The sequence below is a fragment of the Rhipicephalus microplus genome, chromosome X (genome assembly GCF_043290135.1).
Source record: "Rhipicephalus microplus isolate Deutch F79 chromosome X, USDA_Rmic, whole genome shotgun sequence".
Taxonomy (NCBI): Eukaryota; Metazoa; Arthropoda; class Arachnida; order Ixodida; family Ixodidae; genus Rhipicephalus; species Rhipicephalus microplus.
Genome location: NC_134710.1, coordinates 410,131,013 through 410,147,258, shown reverse-complemented (window position 1 = coordinate 410,147,258; position 16,246 = coordinate 410,131,013). Strand labels below are relative to the sequence as shown.

Sequence of the window (16,246 nt, the reverse complement as noted above, 5' to 3'; positions counted from 1 at the left end):
AAATATGGTCCTTATGTAACCTGTACCGTTGTGCGGTGTAGAGATACATGCAGGTACCGTCTGTGCCGTTTTAATGGTGCCCTTGGTGTGTAATTTCTTCTTTGTTTTTGCTCGCTTATGTATCTGCAGTAACAAAACGCTCTGCCGTAGTTGATAGGGTAATCTGCCTTCCACGCAGGGCATTTCCGTGCGCTACCGCAGGCAGAGTTGCTTCTCCGGACAGTGGTGCGGTACCGCTGAATATGCGTGACGACGCCGTCGATGTCGCGCCGAACGAATCGCTAGCCCGCTCAAGCCTTTGTATATTATTGCCACTTTCCTTTCTTCAAGTTTTGTTATCGCCCCGTTACACTTTAAGTAATTCTCAGCGCAAATCGCGCCTCCAGTGTTACAAGCTTCAGGACTATAGTAATTATTTCGTTTAGATTACGCCCACTTCTCGAACAGTGCATATTATTCTGGAACCTACATGGTCGCGACCGATAACGCCAGAATATTCGACGGCATGTGTATAAATCCCGACGCACTTCACCACTTGTCAGTTGATCGACGGCCGACACTCTTTTCGCCGCTATCGGTGCCAGTGTGTATTGTCTTAATCTTACTTTTCCTTTGTTGGCCACAAGTTTGACCCGAATTAATAGGTTCATCTTCGATCTATTGCTCCCTTCGTCCACGTCCCGACCCCTTGACAATATCTCGTTTTTTTTTTTTTTTTTGTCGCTGGATCACGTCGTGCATGGTTTGTCGCGCTTGACTGCTCGCTATACTATTTGAGATGAATTACGCAACGCTCGTTGGCCGAAATCATCGCTTCGGGCAATCTCGGGTCGTACAGGTCGAGACAAAATGAAAGAGAATTTTGCTGACGTTTAACCTCGTGTAGTGCGGGGGTCTGAAACTCACCTCAGCTAGTTGGCCATAGTAATTAGGTTAGTCACCCGATGGGCCGGTATGATGGTTGAAAAAGGAAAAAGGGGGGGGGGGATGAGGCGCTGGAGTTTGGTCAAAATGTCAGTTACTGTTGCCACGCGATATATGAAAAAAAAATGCGTTTTCCATATATCTGCTACATGGGTCAGTATTGAAGGGGATTTGGATTCGGCGTCATGGTTTCAAGAAACGTATCGGCATTGATCTCCAGAGTGACTGAAACGTGGACGTCAAGTTTTTGTCCTACGGTTGTCTTAATACATGGTGGCTGGATGAGATGCCTCCCGAAAAGGATGCTTGGAATCAGTTCTGTGTAGCTCATGAAGAAACTTGTTTAGAGGAAGAAAAAAAAATGACTTAGACTGTAGCCGTGTGCGTGCCAGGCCAATGGCGGAAGCTCCGCGGGCCCCGTGTCTGAAGTCCCATGTTGTAGTGCGTGTCTTACTTGCACTGTAGGACACTGGATTCACCTGTTTCGTAATACTGCGGTGTTTTATTGCAGCCCTGACTCTGGTCCTCATGTGGGACCTGGCGTGCGGGGCCTCGCAGGTCTTCCTGAATGGATCCACGCGCCTCCTGTCTAATGACTCGCAGCCCGTACTGAGCACGGTCACCAGCCTGACCTTCCGAACGTGCAGCAATGGAACGATACTGCGGCAGAGCTTCGGCAACGACTCCATCTCACTGGCCATCCACCCGAACGGCCCGCTTGAGCTCAGCTGGTTCGTCAACGGGGTCAAAGATTCGGTCATGGTTCGTATGCTCACTGTTCCACTCTTGTATCGTGGACGCAATGTACCTTCTTTCGAGTAGCCACATCTCATTGTCGTTGCATGCAGAGACGCCTTATGTCTTCTTTGTTAGATTGCTGCTACTGGCTCAGTGTATGGCTGTGGTGATATGCGTCTGGAGCTCCTTGCCCCGGGTTCGATCCCGGCTGCTTTCTGATGGAGGCAGATTGCAAAAAACTTTAAGGAGGTTTATGAATATTTGAAGCTCTCGAACGGTTCAATATTTTGATTTGGTCTTCAAGTCGAATAGCCATTGTCAATGTAAATGCATATAGTTGCTACAAAGCTATAAATACAAAGCTGCAGCTGTGGCCAGTACACAAACTTGGTGCAAAAGTATGGTAAATTTCATCACCACATTGCATGTTCATGTAAATCATAGAGTAAATCAGCACTCGTCTTTTCTGAAGAGATCTGTATGCAAAAAAACTCGTCGTTTCTTTTAAATACAGTAGACTCACAATAATTGAAACTCTGATAATTCACACTTTCAGTTATTTCAAACAAAATTAAATTTTTTGGTTGGCCCTCTATTCTTTCAATGTATTTAAAAGCCTCTTAATTCAAAGTTTATCATTTAGTTAATTCATACTTTAGCCCTTTCATACCAGAAAGCATCTGCTGCTTTCCCACTACTTTTTAAAAAGTTGCATGCTTATATAATCCTAAGAGCCTTTGCTAGTAAAATACAAATGTTTGAGATGAAGAACATGCATTGTAAACCCTGATGCTTCTCAACTGGTATAGATAGCTTTGTGCTGAAGGCACATAAAGCAAAGAAGCAGTTGGCAATCGACAATTTCTTTAAAAAGTCTGATCAGCAGTAAACGGCCGATAAACTTGAGACCCTTACAACTCTGCTTTCTGTTCATTGCGTGCATTAAAGGGGTAAAAATACTTTAAAATTTCAAATCCGATAAAATTAATGTCTATTCATAATGTAAAGTGTCACCTCGCTTACAGTCGTATATCTGAGAACTTTTGGCAATTCAAACTTCTTGCTAATTCAAACAGAATTCAGAGGTTCGTTTGAGTTTGAATTAACTAGATTCGACTCTATGTAAGCTATGTAAAAATGAACTCATTGACTGCTAAAAAAAAGAGAAAAAAAAATGATTTTAAAACACTTTTCATGTTTTTTGTGGCATAGAAAAGGTTCTAGTATTGTGTCTAAATCATGACAATGTCCACTTAAGTTATCTGTGACTAAGTTTGTTCATAAAGTTGTCTGCCATGGTGGTGTATAACGGTTACGGTGTTGGGCTGCTCGCTGGAAGGTCACGAATTCGGTCTCGGCCTCGGTGGTCGAATTTCGATGGAAGCGAAATGATCCTAGAAGCCCGTGTACTGTGTGATGCCAGGTCGCGCTAAACAATATCATATGGTTCAAATTTCCGGAACCCTCCAATACGGCATCTCTCGTATTAATATCATGGTTTGAAAACACAAAACTCCAGATATTATTACTGTGGTTGATAAGGTCACAAAAAAGTGCGAAGTTGATAGGAAATATGTGCGCTTGCAGCTCATAACACCAATGCGAAAAGTATGTGAATGTGTCATATGAGTGAATAAATTTACCGTTTAAAGTGCTCATGCTTGAATGAGTTGGTCCATTGAGTGGAATGGTCTGTAGACAGCATTGGCTACTTAACAGTATCTTTAATTTTTGCATTTACCTCATAATAATGGCTCTTAGATAGCGACATATAAAGTAAATTAGTTTATCATACATACATACATACATACATACATACATACATACATACATACATACATACATACATACATACATACATACATACATACATACATACACACGTATGTATGTATGTATGTATGTATGTATGTATGTATGTATGTATGTATGTATGTATGTATGTATGTATGTATGTATGTATGTATGTGTGTGTGTGTACACCCTGTGTGTGTACACACACATGTACACACACGGTGTTTCAAGAAATGTTTCCAATATTCTTTAAAAATCAGCAAAATGTGCTATATGCTCGCTGTCTTCAGTTGCTTTTTATGTAGAGGCAGGCATATTAAATGAGTTTAAGACATCATTTGTAACAGTAATTAAGAAAGTTGAAATGATCATCTTTTTAATTAGTCCAGTTAGGCAGTTATGTCAGAAAGGAGCATTGAAGTCCTTCATGCGAAGAATTCATTGCCGCTTTGAGGTTTCGGAAAAGCGGCCTCTAGTAATAACAGCGAATTCATGAAATTCTACGAAACTCTGTGGCGAAACTGAAATCAAAGAACTGATGAGCGCAACAAGCTGACCACTACAATGATGTCACTGTTCAAAACAGCGGCTACTGGAGTGTAGTTCTTCTCCTTTTCGTTAACGAATGTACGTCATGCATGCTGTAATTGCAAGTGCAGCCCACACACCCACACAATGAAGTCACTTCATGGTTGATATAACAAAGCTCCCTTATTTTGGACGTCTCAGAAGAATAAGGCAGTTGTGCTCTTTCATGTTTTGGTTTTGGTTTCACCACAGATTTTAGGAGAATTTCATTATTTTGCTGTCATTACTAGAGGCCGCTTTTCCAAAACCCAAAGCGGCAGTAGGTTCTTTGCATAAAGGACTTCTATTCTCCCATTTGACTTAACTGCCTAACTTCACTAATTGAAAAGTGAATTAATTTAAGTTTCCTAATTACTGTTCCAACTAATGTCTTCAACCCTCTTTACGATGCCTGCCGCTACAAAAAAAGCAACTGTGGAGACGACGAGCAAATAGCGCATTTTGCTCATTTTAAAAGAACATTGGGCACATTTCTTGAAACACCCTGTATACAGGGTGTCTTTTCAAGCAATACAGATTTTTCTTTAAAAACTAACTGGTAGCCACTTGTTGTCTTCACAGCCTATTTCCAGGCTGAAGTGGAAAGGTTTTGCGAATAATTAGATCACTTAGGCATGGTTATTTGATAGAAATAATGGAATTAACTTTTTATTATTAATTTCAGGGTGGTTGTTTATTAGGCAAAGTTGATCTATGTCACAAATTATGGCCAGCTTAGTTTTAAAAAATTGAAAATATCACACGTGGCAGAGATCCATCGCCAAATTTCCAGAGTGCGGTGCCAAAGAAACCGAAACTAACATCCGAGGGTGGCGAAACCAGCCTTGTGCATCGTAACTTGTGGAGCGTTCTTTAAGCCGAAAGCAAGCATTAAAGGGCAAAATGTTTCTAATGGGGAGATGAAAACTGTGTAACAAAAGGCTTGCTTCATCAGCAGCCCATGTGCTCAGATTTGGGTGCACGTTAAAGAACCCCAGGTGGTCGAAATTTCCGGAGCCCTCCACTACGGCGTCTCTCATAATCATATGGTGCTTTTGGGACGTTGAACCCCACATATCAATCAATCAATTGCTTCATCAGCAGGACCTGCCAGTATCCTTGTACCAACTAATGCACTCGGTGCATTTTGATTTTTCTAGCTCCGTGGTCTGGAAATTCTTCGATTAATCTTTGAACTACGCGTGATATTTTTAATTTTTAAGAACTAGGCTCGCCATAGCGTGTGACGTAGAACTTTGCCATATAAACAACCACCCTGAAATATAATAGAAAAGCTAATTCAATTATTTTTATCAAATAATAATGCCTAATTGATCTAAATAGTGGCAAAATTTTTAATCTTTCCACCTCGTCCTGGAAATTGGCTGTGAAGACAAGTGCCTACTCATTATAGTTTTCAAGGCAAAATTTGTATTATATATAATATATATTGCCACGGACTAAAAGGCTGGGCATGATGGCAGAGAACGGCGAAGTGACGTGCCTGGGAAGCAACTCAATTTCACCGAGAAAGACGATGTTGAAGCGTCTGCTTTTCTTGTTCTATTAATACAGACATTGTTTTTCCTGGTTGCATCGTCATCCTGTGTCCTGTTTATTCCAAGTTGTGACATTGGTGGAGGTGTTGGTCTTCAACTGATGCTTGGGACACCTCCGCAACCTGGAACTCCGTCGTCCTCTGCCATATATATATATATATATATATATATATATATATATATATATATATATATATATATATATTGCATTTTCTATGGAGGCGGAAATGTTGTAGGCCCGTGTGCTCAGATTTGGGTGCACGTTAAAGAACCCCAGGTGGTCGAAATTTCCGGAGTTCTCCACTACGGCTTCTCTCATAATCATATGGTGGTTTTGGGACGTTAAACCCCACATCATATCAATCTATATATATATATATATATATATATATATATATATGTGTGTGTGTGTGTGTGTAAGTATATATGTATATATGTGTATGTATATATATGTATGGATATATGTGTATGAATATATATGTATGGATATATGTATATATGGATATTGGTAGGCATGGGATTTAATGTAGCAAGTTCTCAAAAGATGGCTTCCCTCAATATTATTGTTCTGCAAATATTTGCATATCATGAATCCCAAATATAACGAAGGTACTTTCATGTAGGATGCAACTTTTGTGTGAGAGGCTTTCACAGTACGAGAACTATAGTGGGCTCTGGAAGTCAAAGTTAACGCGTGGTTGTGTTTGCACCCTACTTGATAATTACGAACTGGAAAAAATATCGGTGCAATAGAAAAATTCCTTTCAAGAGTGTTTATTTTGCTGACTGATGTTCAGGTGGGTGCCAATATGATGGACAATCAGCTGCACTGGGTATCCATACGCTCTATGTATGGCCTTGTTTGGCTGCACGTTGGCGACCATCAGCCGGTGCTCGTGGCCAGTGACGCCATTAGGCCCTACCTCCTTTCTGTGGCATCGGCAGCAGCTGTGTCAACGGTGTTGGCCCCATCAGGGTTTCGGGGCTGCCTATCCGGTGGTGCCAACCTCTTTTTGGAGAGTGCACATGCTGTTGGAAGCCCTGCGTGGGGCATTTGCCCTTTGCCAGATGGGCGTCAATGCAGTAAGTAATGGACAATCTGCATTCGCGATCCTTGAACTTTCTGCATATTGCTTTTTTTTATTTTTATGGTGGGTGACTTGTGAATTTGTTGATGATTAAGGTATTCAGTGCGCTAGCTAAACTTCCACAAGGTCTCGATCACTATGAATGTTCGGTTGTTTCCTTACCAGTTGTCAGGAGAAAGTAACGGTCATTTGTGCACTACAAGAAATGCCGTGCACGAGCCACATCATCCAAAACATGTGGTATTTTCAATAAAGTCAATGGGATGCGCTCCGAAGAGCCAAAATTTTCATGGCATCATGTATCAGTTAGTCACATATCTAAAATTGCGTAACACGTAGTCACCTGACTAAAAATCTTCTAACTTGAGTAGCTACCCACGTGACTAAGATTACGAAACATCTAGGCATGTGACCAAGGTCATGTAACACCGTGTAACAACTGGTTACGCGACCAAAATCACGTAACAGCTAATAACAGGACATGTTCCCCTCATAGACAACGTAACAGCTAATCAACTGACTAAAATTGCGTAACTGGTCACGTGGCATGTTCCCACCAAAAACCAACAGGTAGTAACGGAACTGAAATCGCAGCACATAACACCCAGTCATCGGACATGTTCCCTCCAATATCACGTAACATGTGCATCGTGCGGGGCACCGACCAACACCGGAGGAAGATAGCAAAGCCTAACCGCATTACTACTAGCAAAAACTTAGAAAAAGCTATCCTTGTTGGACTATAGTGCAAGCTGAGCTTTTTCAATGTCGCATGTGCACAGTGCAGTGCACGCACACAAACACACACACGCACGCACACCCTGGCAGTGTTGAACTACTGCTTGGACAGCACGTGAAGCAGCATCGGTAGACGATGCACTTCCACCAGGGTGCGTCGCTTATTGTTCAGGAAGAACTAGCTGTGACTGTCTTGTGTATTGATAATTGATACACGGTTCACGTCAAAAGAACGACATTAGCAGCATGTCTGGCGTGAAAAATTTCGTGCAGTTCATTGCATATCAACCGCCGCAGACAGACCTCCGTTAATGCAGCACTTCATTTCCATACATAGTATTGGTAGACACCCTCAGGGCTCACCGCATATCTTATTTATAAGGTATGTGGCAACCGCACAACGTTGAGCTTGAAAGTTTTTAAGTGAGCACTACTGCCGCAGTATTTGTCGTCTCAGCGAGCCCTGTCATTCCCTCTTCTTCGCGCTCTCTTCACTTTTGCCGTTTTTTATCCTCTGTTGCGCTACATGTTTGCTCTCTGTCGTCCTTGTTTGCTATCCAGAAACAACAATCCCATCGCTTCTCAACACGAGAATGGGTGCTTTAGATCTGGGCTCCTACTTTTAGTCACAGTTTCGTTGTAAGATCGAAGTAACAAATTCAAATATTATACGAAGGGATTCTAGCAGCTTTAACTCCTTCAGCATTCAGCCTGGTGTAAGGCAACTCGGCTGCTGCAGCAATCGAAGCGGTCTTAATTGTGTGATCTATCACTTCAACGCGAACTGGGTCTGCAGAACACAGCACGTGAGAATGTATGAGTCGTCTGTGGATCCCTGCTAATCCCTGTCTGCTGACTGCACTCGTCAGCTTGAAGTACGCTGTTCCCACTGGAGTCACGCAGGCTCTCTCCTGTACCTGCCCTCTCCCTCTCCATGGGCCTTTCGCGTGATGGAAGACGGCCTGCGAGTTTTATTTCTAATATTGATCCGTGATTATCGGCCGCCCTCTCGTGCTTTCACTCACACATGAAAAATATGTCGTTTGGCACAATGTTATCAACGTTATGCAGAATTTCATGGCGACAGCGATGCCGAAGATGTGGCTGGAGTGTCCGTAATATTACTATCACATCACTAAATGAAATGCTGTAGCTTTGTTTTCTAAAGTACAGGGCTCACTATAGTGATAATTCACATTTTTTGGTAAAAATAGATTTATTGCAGGGTCATCTACAAAAAGGTAAAATTTCTCTAGATACTCTCCTCCTGCGTCGATAGACCACCTGTGAAGATGTCTCTTCCATGCTTGAAAGGCACCCTAAAGGTCCTGATATGGAAGGTCTCTTAGCTACACTGTAACATGCGTTTTAATGTTTTCACCGATTTTTCTTTCAGCTTTTTTTTTAGTCAGCGAAAGAAAAAAGAAAGTCCCACTGAGCCAGATTAGGACTCTGAGGGTAATGGGGGACCACTGGAGTGTTGCTCCAGGCCAGGGGGTTGGTGGTGATGGACATGAGGCAAAGCGGTGCTTCAATCTCTTGAGAACCTCCAGTGAAAGGCAGTATTCACAGCTGCTCTCTGTGGTACAATCTCAGTTTGCTGAATGCTCAGTCAGACGTCCTAATGCTAAACATGGCCAAGCAATCAACATTTTTATTGTTTCTGGTCGTTGTTGGGTGGTCCAGAACGAAGTTCGGCGGTGGCCTCCCGGCTCTCTTTCAATACCTTATGTCACCTATTGGACTGTGACCTTGAAATTCAGTCGTTTTTGAAAGCCTCTTGAAGCATCTGTAATTTTTCGGTTGCATTCTTTCCGAGCTTCACGCAAAACTTGATGGCGTATCACTCTCAGAGAGACCACTCCATTGCACAGTGTTAAAAATTCGAAAACAAAAGAAGTTTCACGAGGAGTTTTGAAAGCAGCGTGAAAAAGGCACACCGCACATAAAAAGGGGACGCACACAGCGCCGACTCTCAGTAATTTTTTCTTTGTGAAAGAACGCACCGCTTTTTTCTAAGCATGTACAACCAACAACCCGAGCTCTCTGTACTTCTGTTTTACATGGAGGCATGTTTTTCCACCCACACTGCTCATTGTGAACTGGCGATCTTCTGCATTGAAATGACAGATCCCCCTCCACATAGCCTGATAGATTTTACCACGCTGCCATAGATAGTTGCTTCACAATAAAATCATGCACACACTTTTATAACAGATGTAGTATTCACAAGTAGTGTACTACCACTCCAACTCTTAGACAGCACTTGTCCTGTGCCCTTCTCGTCATGTGTCTCCGTAATGTTTGCACTGGTTTTTCTAGTATACTTCTACTATTTTGTTTGAATTATTTAACTATGATCACTGTTTGTGTGGAACCTGACATTTTCTATTTTTTCATACCTACATCTCTACTATAAATAAAAATGAAAGTAGTTGTAGACAAGAACTACGATGAAAGAAAAAGAACAAGATTCTTACTCACAAGAGTGCCCTTTTGTCAACGAGTGTAGTTTAACCCGTTTCTAAAAGGCATGCAGTGGGGAGCAATTCTTGTCACTAACCTGAGGTGTCTCTTAAAAGTAGGGTACTGCATTTGCGTTTTCTTATCAATGCCTATCTCAATGTAGACACACTTGTCTATCTTATACCCGTTTGTCTCTTATAACAGTGTCCATTCTAAGAGATTTGAGTGTACTTGGAAAAAAGGTGTGACACTACCTGATGTGATGGTTGATCAGAATTATTTTCACACACTCGAAAAAAAAAAAAGATTCAGATTGTGTGTCAGTATCCTATTAGTTTTAATTGGCTTTTGTGGATCTAAGCTATTGACTATAGCGTCTTATATGGGTTATATGATGGCACTTCCACAGGCTATTCTAACATATTCAATGGAGGCTTTGCTTGTGGTAGGTTAAATACTTGCATGCTCTTGATGATGCACATGAATATTTTTTTCTACTAGTATTTTATTTTTCTTCTCCAAGTGAAAGACTTGCTAGCTAGTGACTTTCACATGCAGCCCCAATATGTTGTCTTCTCTATGTCCTTGTCGGCTTCGCTTACTCTACAAGCTATTCAAGTAACTATATAACAAGACAACATTACACAACTAACATTGTGCTCTACTCTTTTGAAGTATTGGGGCTTACCATAATACCACCAATAACAAAAACATGTAGGAACATTATTGAAGTCAGTCGGCTTACATCTGGACGCCTGCCTCTTGTGCATCTAAGGAGCAGGACGTTTTGTAGACATAAATGAAACAGACAACTTGTACTTTGTTCCATAGTGATTGTTTGTATAATCAACTATGATGTGCAGTGTTCATTTCAGCCACAGTGCAGCTAACTGTGATTTGGCAGCTGTTTATACGTTTTCATATATGATGTCACACGTTAAAGCCCGTATAGCTGTGTTTATCTGTTCCAAATATATAATGCCCAATGTATGCACCTTCATCAACTTTATTTAGTTTTTTTTAGTTTGAGGCTAGTTTAATTCAATGTGTTGAAAGTTTGTGATAACCTTCAGTGAAAAGTTTATGGTGAACTTTGAAAGCTTGCTTGGGTATGGTGCACACCATAAGAAAATTCTCATACGCAGTGTGAAAGCAGAATGTGTTACACATTTAAGTTTAGTTCACTGATGAAAGCCAGGGGTAATACTGTGGTGCCAGCCTCTGAATTCGCTGCCACTCTTGCCTCTTCTCTTGTAGAAGACCACGTGATGGACCCCTGCTTTGACCACCACTGCCAACATGGTGGCTTGTGTGTACTGCAACAGGGAGTGCCTAAGTGTAACTGCACAGCTAGATACAGTGGCGAGCATTGTGAAAAAGATGAGGGTAAGTCGTGTGCTTGAAGCTCTGCTCATGCTTATATTCAGTTTTTGTCGCTGTATTGTTCCATACGTCACAGTGGCAAGTCACAGTGGCAAAAAAATTCGGTTGACAGACTTGGAAGATGCTGGTTCATTGTTATGTACCAATGTTTCACAAGAATACAAAAGAATAAAAGGCAGCAACACCTCTTATGGTTTTAGTTGTTAAAGCCAACATTTTTTTTTTGCTGAAGTGGTCATTGGTGGTTTTAGGGGGAGTTAACATTTTGAATGGAAGTTTACACAGAAAATTTATTGGGAAATGTTCTTTTATGTTTCTAGAAGTGCTACTGCAAAATCTTCAGTCGGGATGGCAGGTGAATGTTCTTCGTAGAATAAGAGCGCAAACAGTACAAATGAAAGCGCTGTCTCTTTCTTCTACTCTCCCCATTCTTACTCTGTTGCACTGTTAGTTGTTTCATGAGATACTGACAAGGCTACCAAGGGCTTTGCTTATGTCACTTTCTGTTGGTTTGATTGGGTGATGCAAATTACCTAAGGGAGTTATTTTTCTGCTGCATTCAGGTTAGACATTTATCAGTAAATGTGTCACTCTTTTTATTTCTAACCTGTGAATATAAATCATGTTGGTACCACTGGGCTGGAATAAAATGCAGAAAAAAATCTCGGAACTCCTTGAAAATGGAGCTAATTAAAACGCAGCATGATTTTTTCAAAGTCACCTCTCAAAGATGTTGTAACTCTAATTATTCTATCAGAGAGGCAGTCATAGCAGTGTTACCGGGGATCCCGAAGACAAGTATAAGGGTTATGCCTTGCTTTTTTTTTCTTTTTAAAAATCCCACTGTTGGTAAAACTTCAGTGATTGTCAGAGCAGAAAGCACATGATTTATAATTAGGGGAGTGCAGGGCAGTGAATAAGTGATTTCCAAACTACGACATAATCACAAAATGTGTGGCGATGACCAGAAAATAAAGGAATGGTTTCACTAGGCAAGAAATGAGTTACCCGCCACGGTAGTCTGGCGGTTAAGGCACTTGGCTGCTGACCTGCAGGTCGTGGAATCGAATCCAGGCCGTAGTGGCCACATTTGCAACAGAGGCGAAAATGCTTAAGCCTCGTGTGCTTAGACTTAGGTGCACGATAAAGAACCCCAAAAGGTCCAAATTTCCGGAGCCCTCCTCTATGGCATCTTTCATAATCATAACGGGGTTTTGGGACTTAAAACCCCAAACAATTATTATAAGAAATGACAGTTGTGGTGTAAGCTTTTATTTTTTGATGAGAAAGATGACTTCGGCAGCTAATACTTACCGGAAAAGGTCATGCTGACATGCGCAATTACAGGCAGTGGGTTTGTTTGTTAAAAGTGTGGGTGAAGTAAGATATTTTATGCAGATGCACTTTCTTGATTGTGAACAACTTATACAGCATCTTACCAGGCCCCACTAGCACGCCTTAACATGTGTTTAGTTGTTGTAGAATAAGTTCAGAAGTTGTTGGTGCTAATGTACTATGAGGTGTCCCCTGGGGCTGCTTTTATTTGTATTTTATATTTTAATGGCCTTGCTGTACACTGGGGCCTCTTTTTATTGGTAGAAACTATTGAGGCAAAATAGTTATGCCAGTAGTATTTTGAAATGAATGGCATACCAGTACTGCACTGGATGTTGCCTGCTATTTATTTGGCTTGCACTTGCTTTTACGATATATCTGCTGCCCATGCCATTTTATTTAATTGACAATGCTTGTGTCCCACAGTGCAGGCTGCTAGAACTTTCTTATTTTGCCACTAGGATGGGGCATTTATATTTTGAGCATTTACTGCTTGTTGGTTGGTGAAACTGGGAGAAGTACAAGATCTATGGGACTGGCAAAAAGAAATTTTGCGTCGCAGTATGTGCCAGCTTGGACATTTTTTCCCGGAGACTGAGGAACTTGTCTACATTGTAACAGACTGGCAAATGTACGTCCTTTTTATCCATTCAGCTTGATGCTTGGTAGTACCACTCATTCAGAATTTGTATTGCATCATACTACGCACAAGCACCATGCCCATAGAGTTTAACTGGCATTCTTTGACTGATATCTCAGCAAAACTGTGCCATTGCTGATGCATGCCCATCTGCACCTACTGATCTCGTTTTTGTCTGCGACTGTCACAGTCATGACAGGGGGCCAATGTTTAAAATATCTTAGAGCTGACATTTAGGAGCACATCTAACAGAACAACCGTAGGCTGTAGAAACTGATCCTACTGTGTGTTATAGCCTAAATGTGTCTTTGAGGCAGATGGTCAACTTGCCTGTGGCATGGCTGGCCTTTTATGCCCAGGACCTTTATGTGACCGAGACCCATGGAGAAAGAAGCCATGCGTCAACGGTGGCGTCTGCGTGGAGGACTGGCGGGGTAATAGTACTCGTTGCCTGTGCCGTGGACCATGGACTGGCAGTGCGTGCCAAGAGCCTGCACCCAACGCCCAGTGCGATCAACCGTCCAAAGCGTGCAGGAATGGGGGCAGCTGTGTGACTGGCAGTGTCCAGAGTCGCACCTTCTGTCAGTGTCCGCCAGGTAAGTTTGTTTCTGTTGCTTTCTGGTGCACTCCTGCATCATAAATGGTGGAAGAATAAAAACAGCGAAACATTTGATACTTGCTTGTGTATGATGAATAACAAAAAACAAACAGAAGCTCGATGTAGCTTTTTGAAACTTATGCATAAGTGCATATGTGTGAAAGGTAACAATTTTAAGGACATTGCCACGAGCAAAGTACTTCAAGCTATGTGGATTTTTTTTTCCCCGAAGGAAAGGAACACTACAAAAAATAAGCGCTGTGGGGACCAAAGAAAAGACTAGTGGTCTCACTTGACGAAAGATCACAAAGGTGTCATAAGTTTGTTTTTTTTCAGTGAGAAAGATGACCTTCACAGCCATAAGCTTCATTATCATAATATAATGCCACTTATGATTCAGCTCAACATATAATTCAATTGAATTGAGGTTATTGCAGCAAGGCTATCTTTTACTCTTTGTTGTTCCTATGCATACCTGAGATGTTTCGAACTAATGCTAAAATGACATGAGACAGAAATAAGTGTACAGGGCACAACACTAGTAATGGGTCTTCTGTGTTTTTTGCTCTTGTGATGATCTGTGTCATAATACTGCTATTAAAAAATGCCTGAAATCATTTTTATCTGATTGCTCAAAAACGTGTGGTAGAAATTAAAGGTCGCATGTTAAGTAATGTATTTTTATTTGAGCTGTGTGAATAACGATAATTTGGATGTGGAGGGAATTCGAATGTTGAACCTCTAGTGCAAATCTAATGGAATGCTTTTCAAATATTTCTAGAATAATTTTCAAAAACTTTGAAGAGTGAAGTTTTGGAAAAAAAGTTGGAGAGGTTTCTTAAACGTAATCTTGTGAGATAGCAACATGAAAGTGTGTCTTTTGGCTATGTCAAAGTAGCTCAGGGGGCATGGGCTTCATAGTTGTCTTATTAAGAATCGGGCAATGCAGAGGCCAAATTGTATTTACAGTAGACTCGCGATAATTCAAATTCTGAAAATTCATACTTTCTGTTAATTCAAACAAAATTAATTTTTTTGCTTGGCCCTCTATTTTTTTTTTCATGTATTGCAAGCCTCTTAATTCAAACTACATCATTCCCTTAATTCACACTTTTTGCTGTTTCATACCAGAAACTATCTGCTGACTTCTCACTACTATTTAAATACTTACATACTGATGTAACTCTAACAGCCTAGAAAAAAAAAAAATAAGCACCCTAAGTCTTCCAGTAAAAAGGCTTTATTAGTAAAAAACAAATGTTTGAGATGATGCACACACATTGTAAACTGTGATGCTTCTCAACTTGTATAGAGAGCTTTGTGCTGAAGGCACATATACCAAAGAAGCAGTTGGCAATTGACTATTTCTTTAAAACGTCTAATTAGCAGTAAATGGACGATAAACTTGTGGCCATTATACTTTTGCTTTCTGTTCATTGTGTGCTGTGTGGGGTTAACAAACACTTCAAATATTTTTAAATCTGATAAAATCAATGCCTATTCATGATGTATAGTTTGACATAACCCACAGTCATTTATCGGATAACTTCTGATGATTCAAACTTCTTCATAATTGAAACAAAATTCGGAGGTCCCTTCGAGCTTGAATTAACTAGAGTCGACTGTATGTACATGATTTGGTACAGCCGAAGTGTCTCCGACAACACTTCACATGTGGCAGACTAAGATGCCACTTCTTTTGCCTTTCCTCCTTTTTCGACTTTTGTGGAAGCCGAGCTGGCAGTGTGGATAAGGGTGTGCTCCCTTCGAGTTCGGAGTCCCGTATCTGCCGTGCAGATGTCAATATATGAGAACATTTGAAATTTCGGGCACTAGAAATCTTCAGTGTCTAATTTTACGGACTTCCTGCCCAAATCTCAAGTTCAAAACAGCATCAATTGAGCCTCCAGCCCTGCCCCCACCACCACCTCCTCCTCCTCCCCTGACACATTTGACACATTTACTATATCTCCATGTTGGAACCAGCATTTTCTTGAGTCAATACATTTGGGACCGTAGCAGAGCATGATATGCAGCTTTGCTGCAGTACGAGAATCTCATGGGGTGAAGCGTACTAAAATCCTGGAGGGGCCAATTGAACATTGACTACTTGTCTTCAGGAAGTTCAAATAGTTTGAATAGTAAAATTACCATGTGAATCAAATTGAACAGGAAATGGTATTAAAAAGCTATTCGAAATTTCGAATATGTGCACACCGCTAATTTTTATATCTCTTTGAGGAGCTTGTACTGCCCACTAGTCAACCCAGTATGTGTCTCCTTCTAAGATGCATGATTGTTTGATATCATGTGTCCCTTGCCTGTCTTAACTCTTATTGTTATCCCCCTAGGAGCAAGCCAAGTTGTCACGACGCACATTCACAACAAAGAAATGTTTTGATTGCTCCCAGTGCCT

At 41.2% G+C, this 16,246-nt stretch overlaps 1 protein-coding gene across 2 annotated transcripts in view; it reads left to right on the top strand.

The window, feature by feature from the left end:
* The window catches only part of LOC119160975 (cell polarity complex component crumbs), a 234,921-nt gene that overhangs the window by 77,533 nt on the left and 141,142 nt on the right, over positions 1–16,246 (top strand). For both annotated transcript variants that reach the window (XM_075880257.1, XM_037413268.2), the window contains exons 2-5: positions 1,436–1,686; positions 6,380–6,665; positions 11,132–11,260; positions 13,592–13,828. In XM_075880257.1, the coding sequence (XP_075736372.1) occupies positions 1,436–1,686; positions 6,380–6,665; positions 11,132–11,260; positions 13,592–13,828 (903 nt within the window). The remainder of the gene's footprint in view (positions 1–1,435; positions 1,687–6,379; positions 6,666–11,131; positions 11,261–13,591; positions 13,829–16,246) is intronic.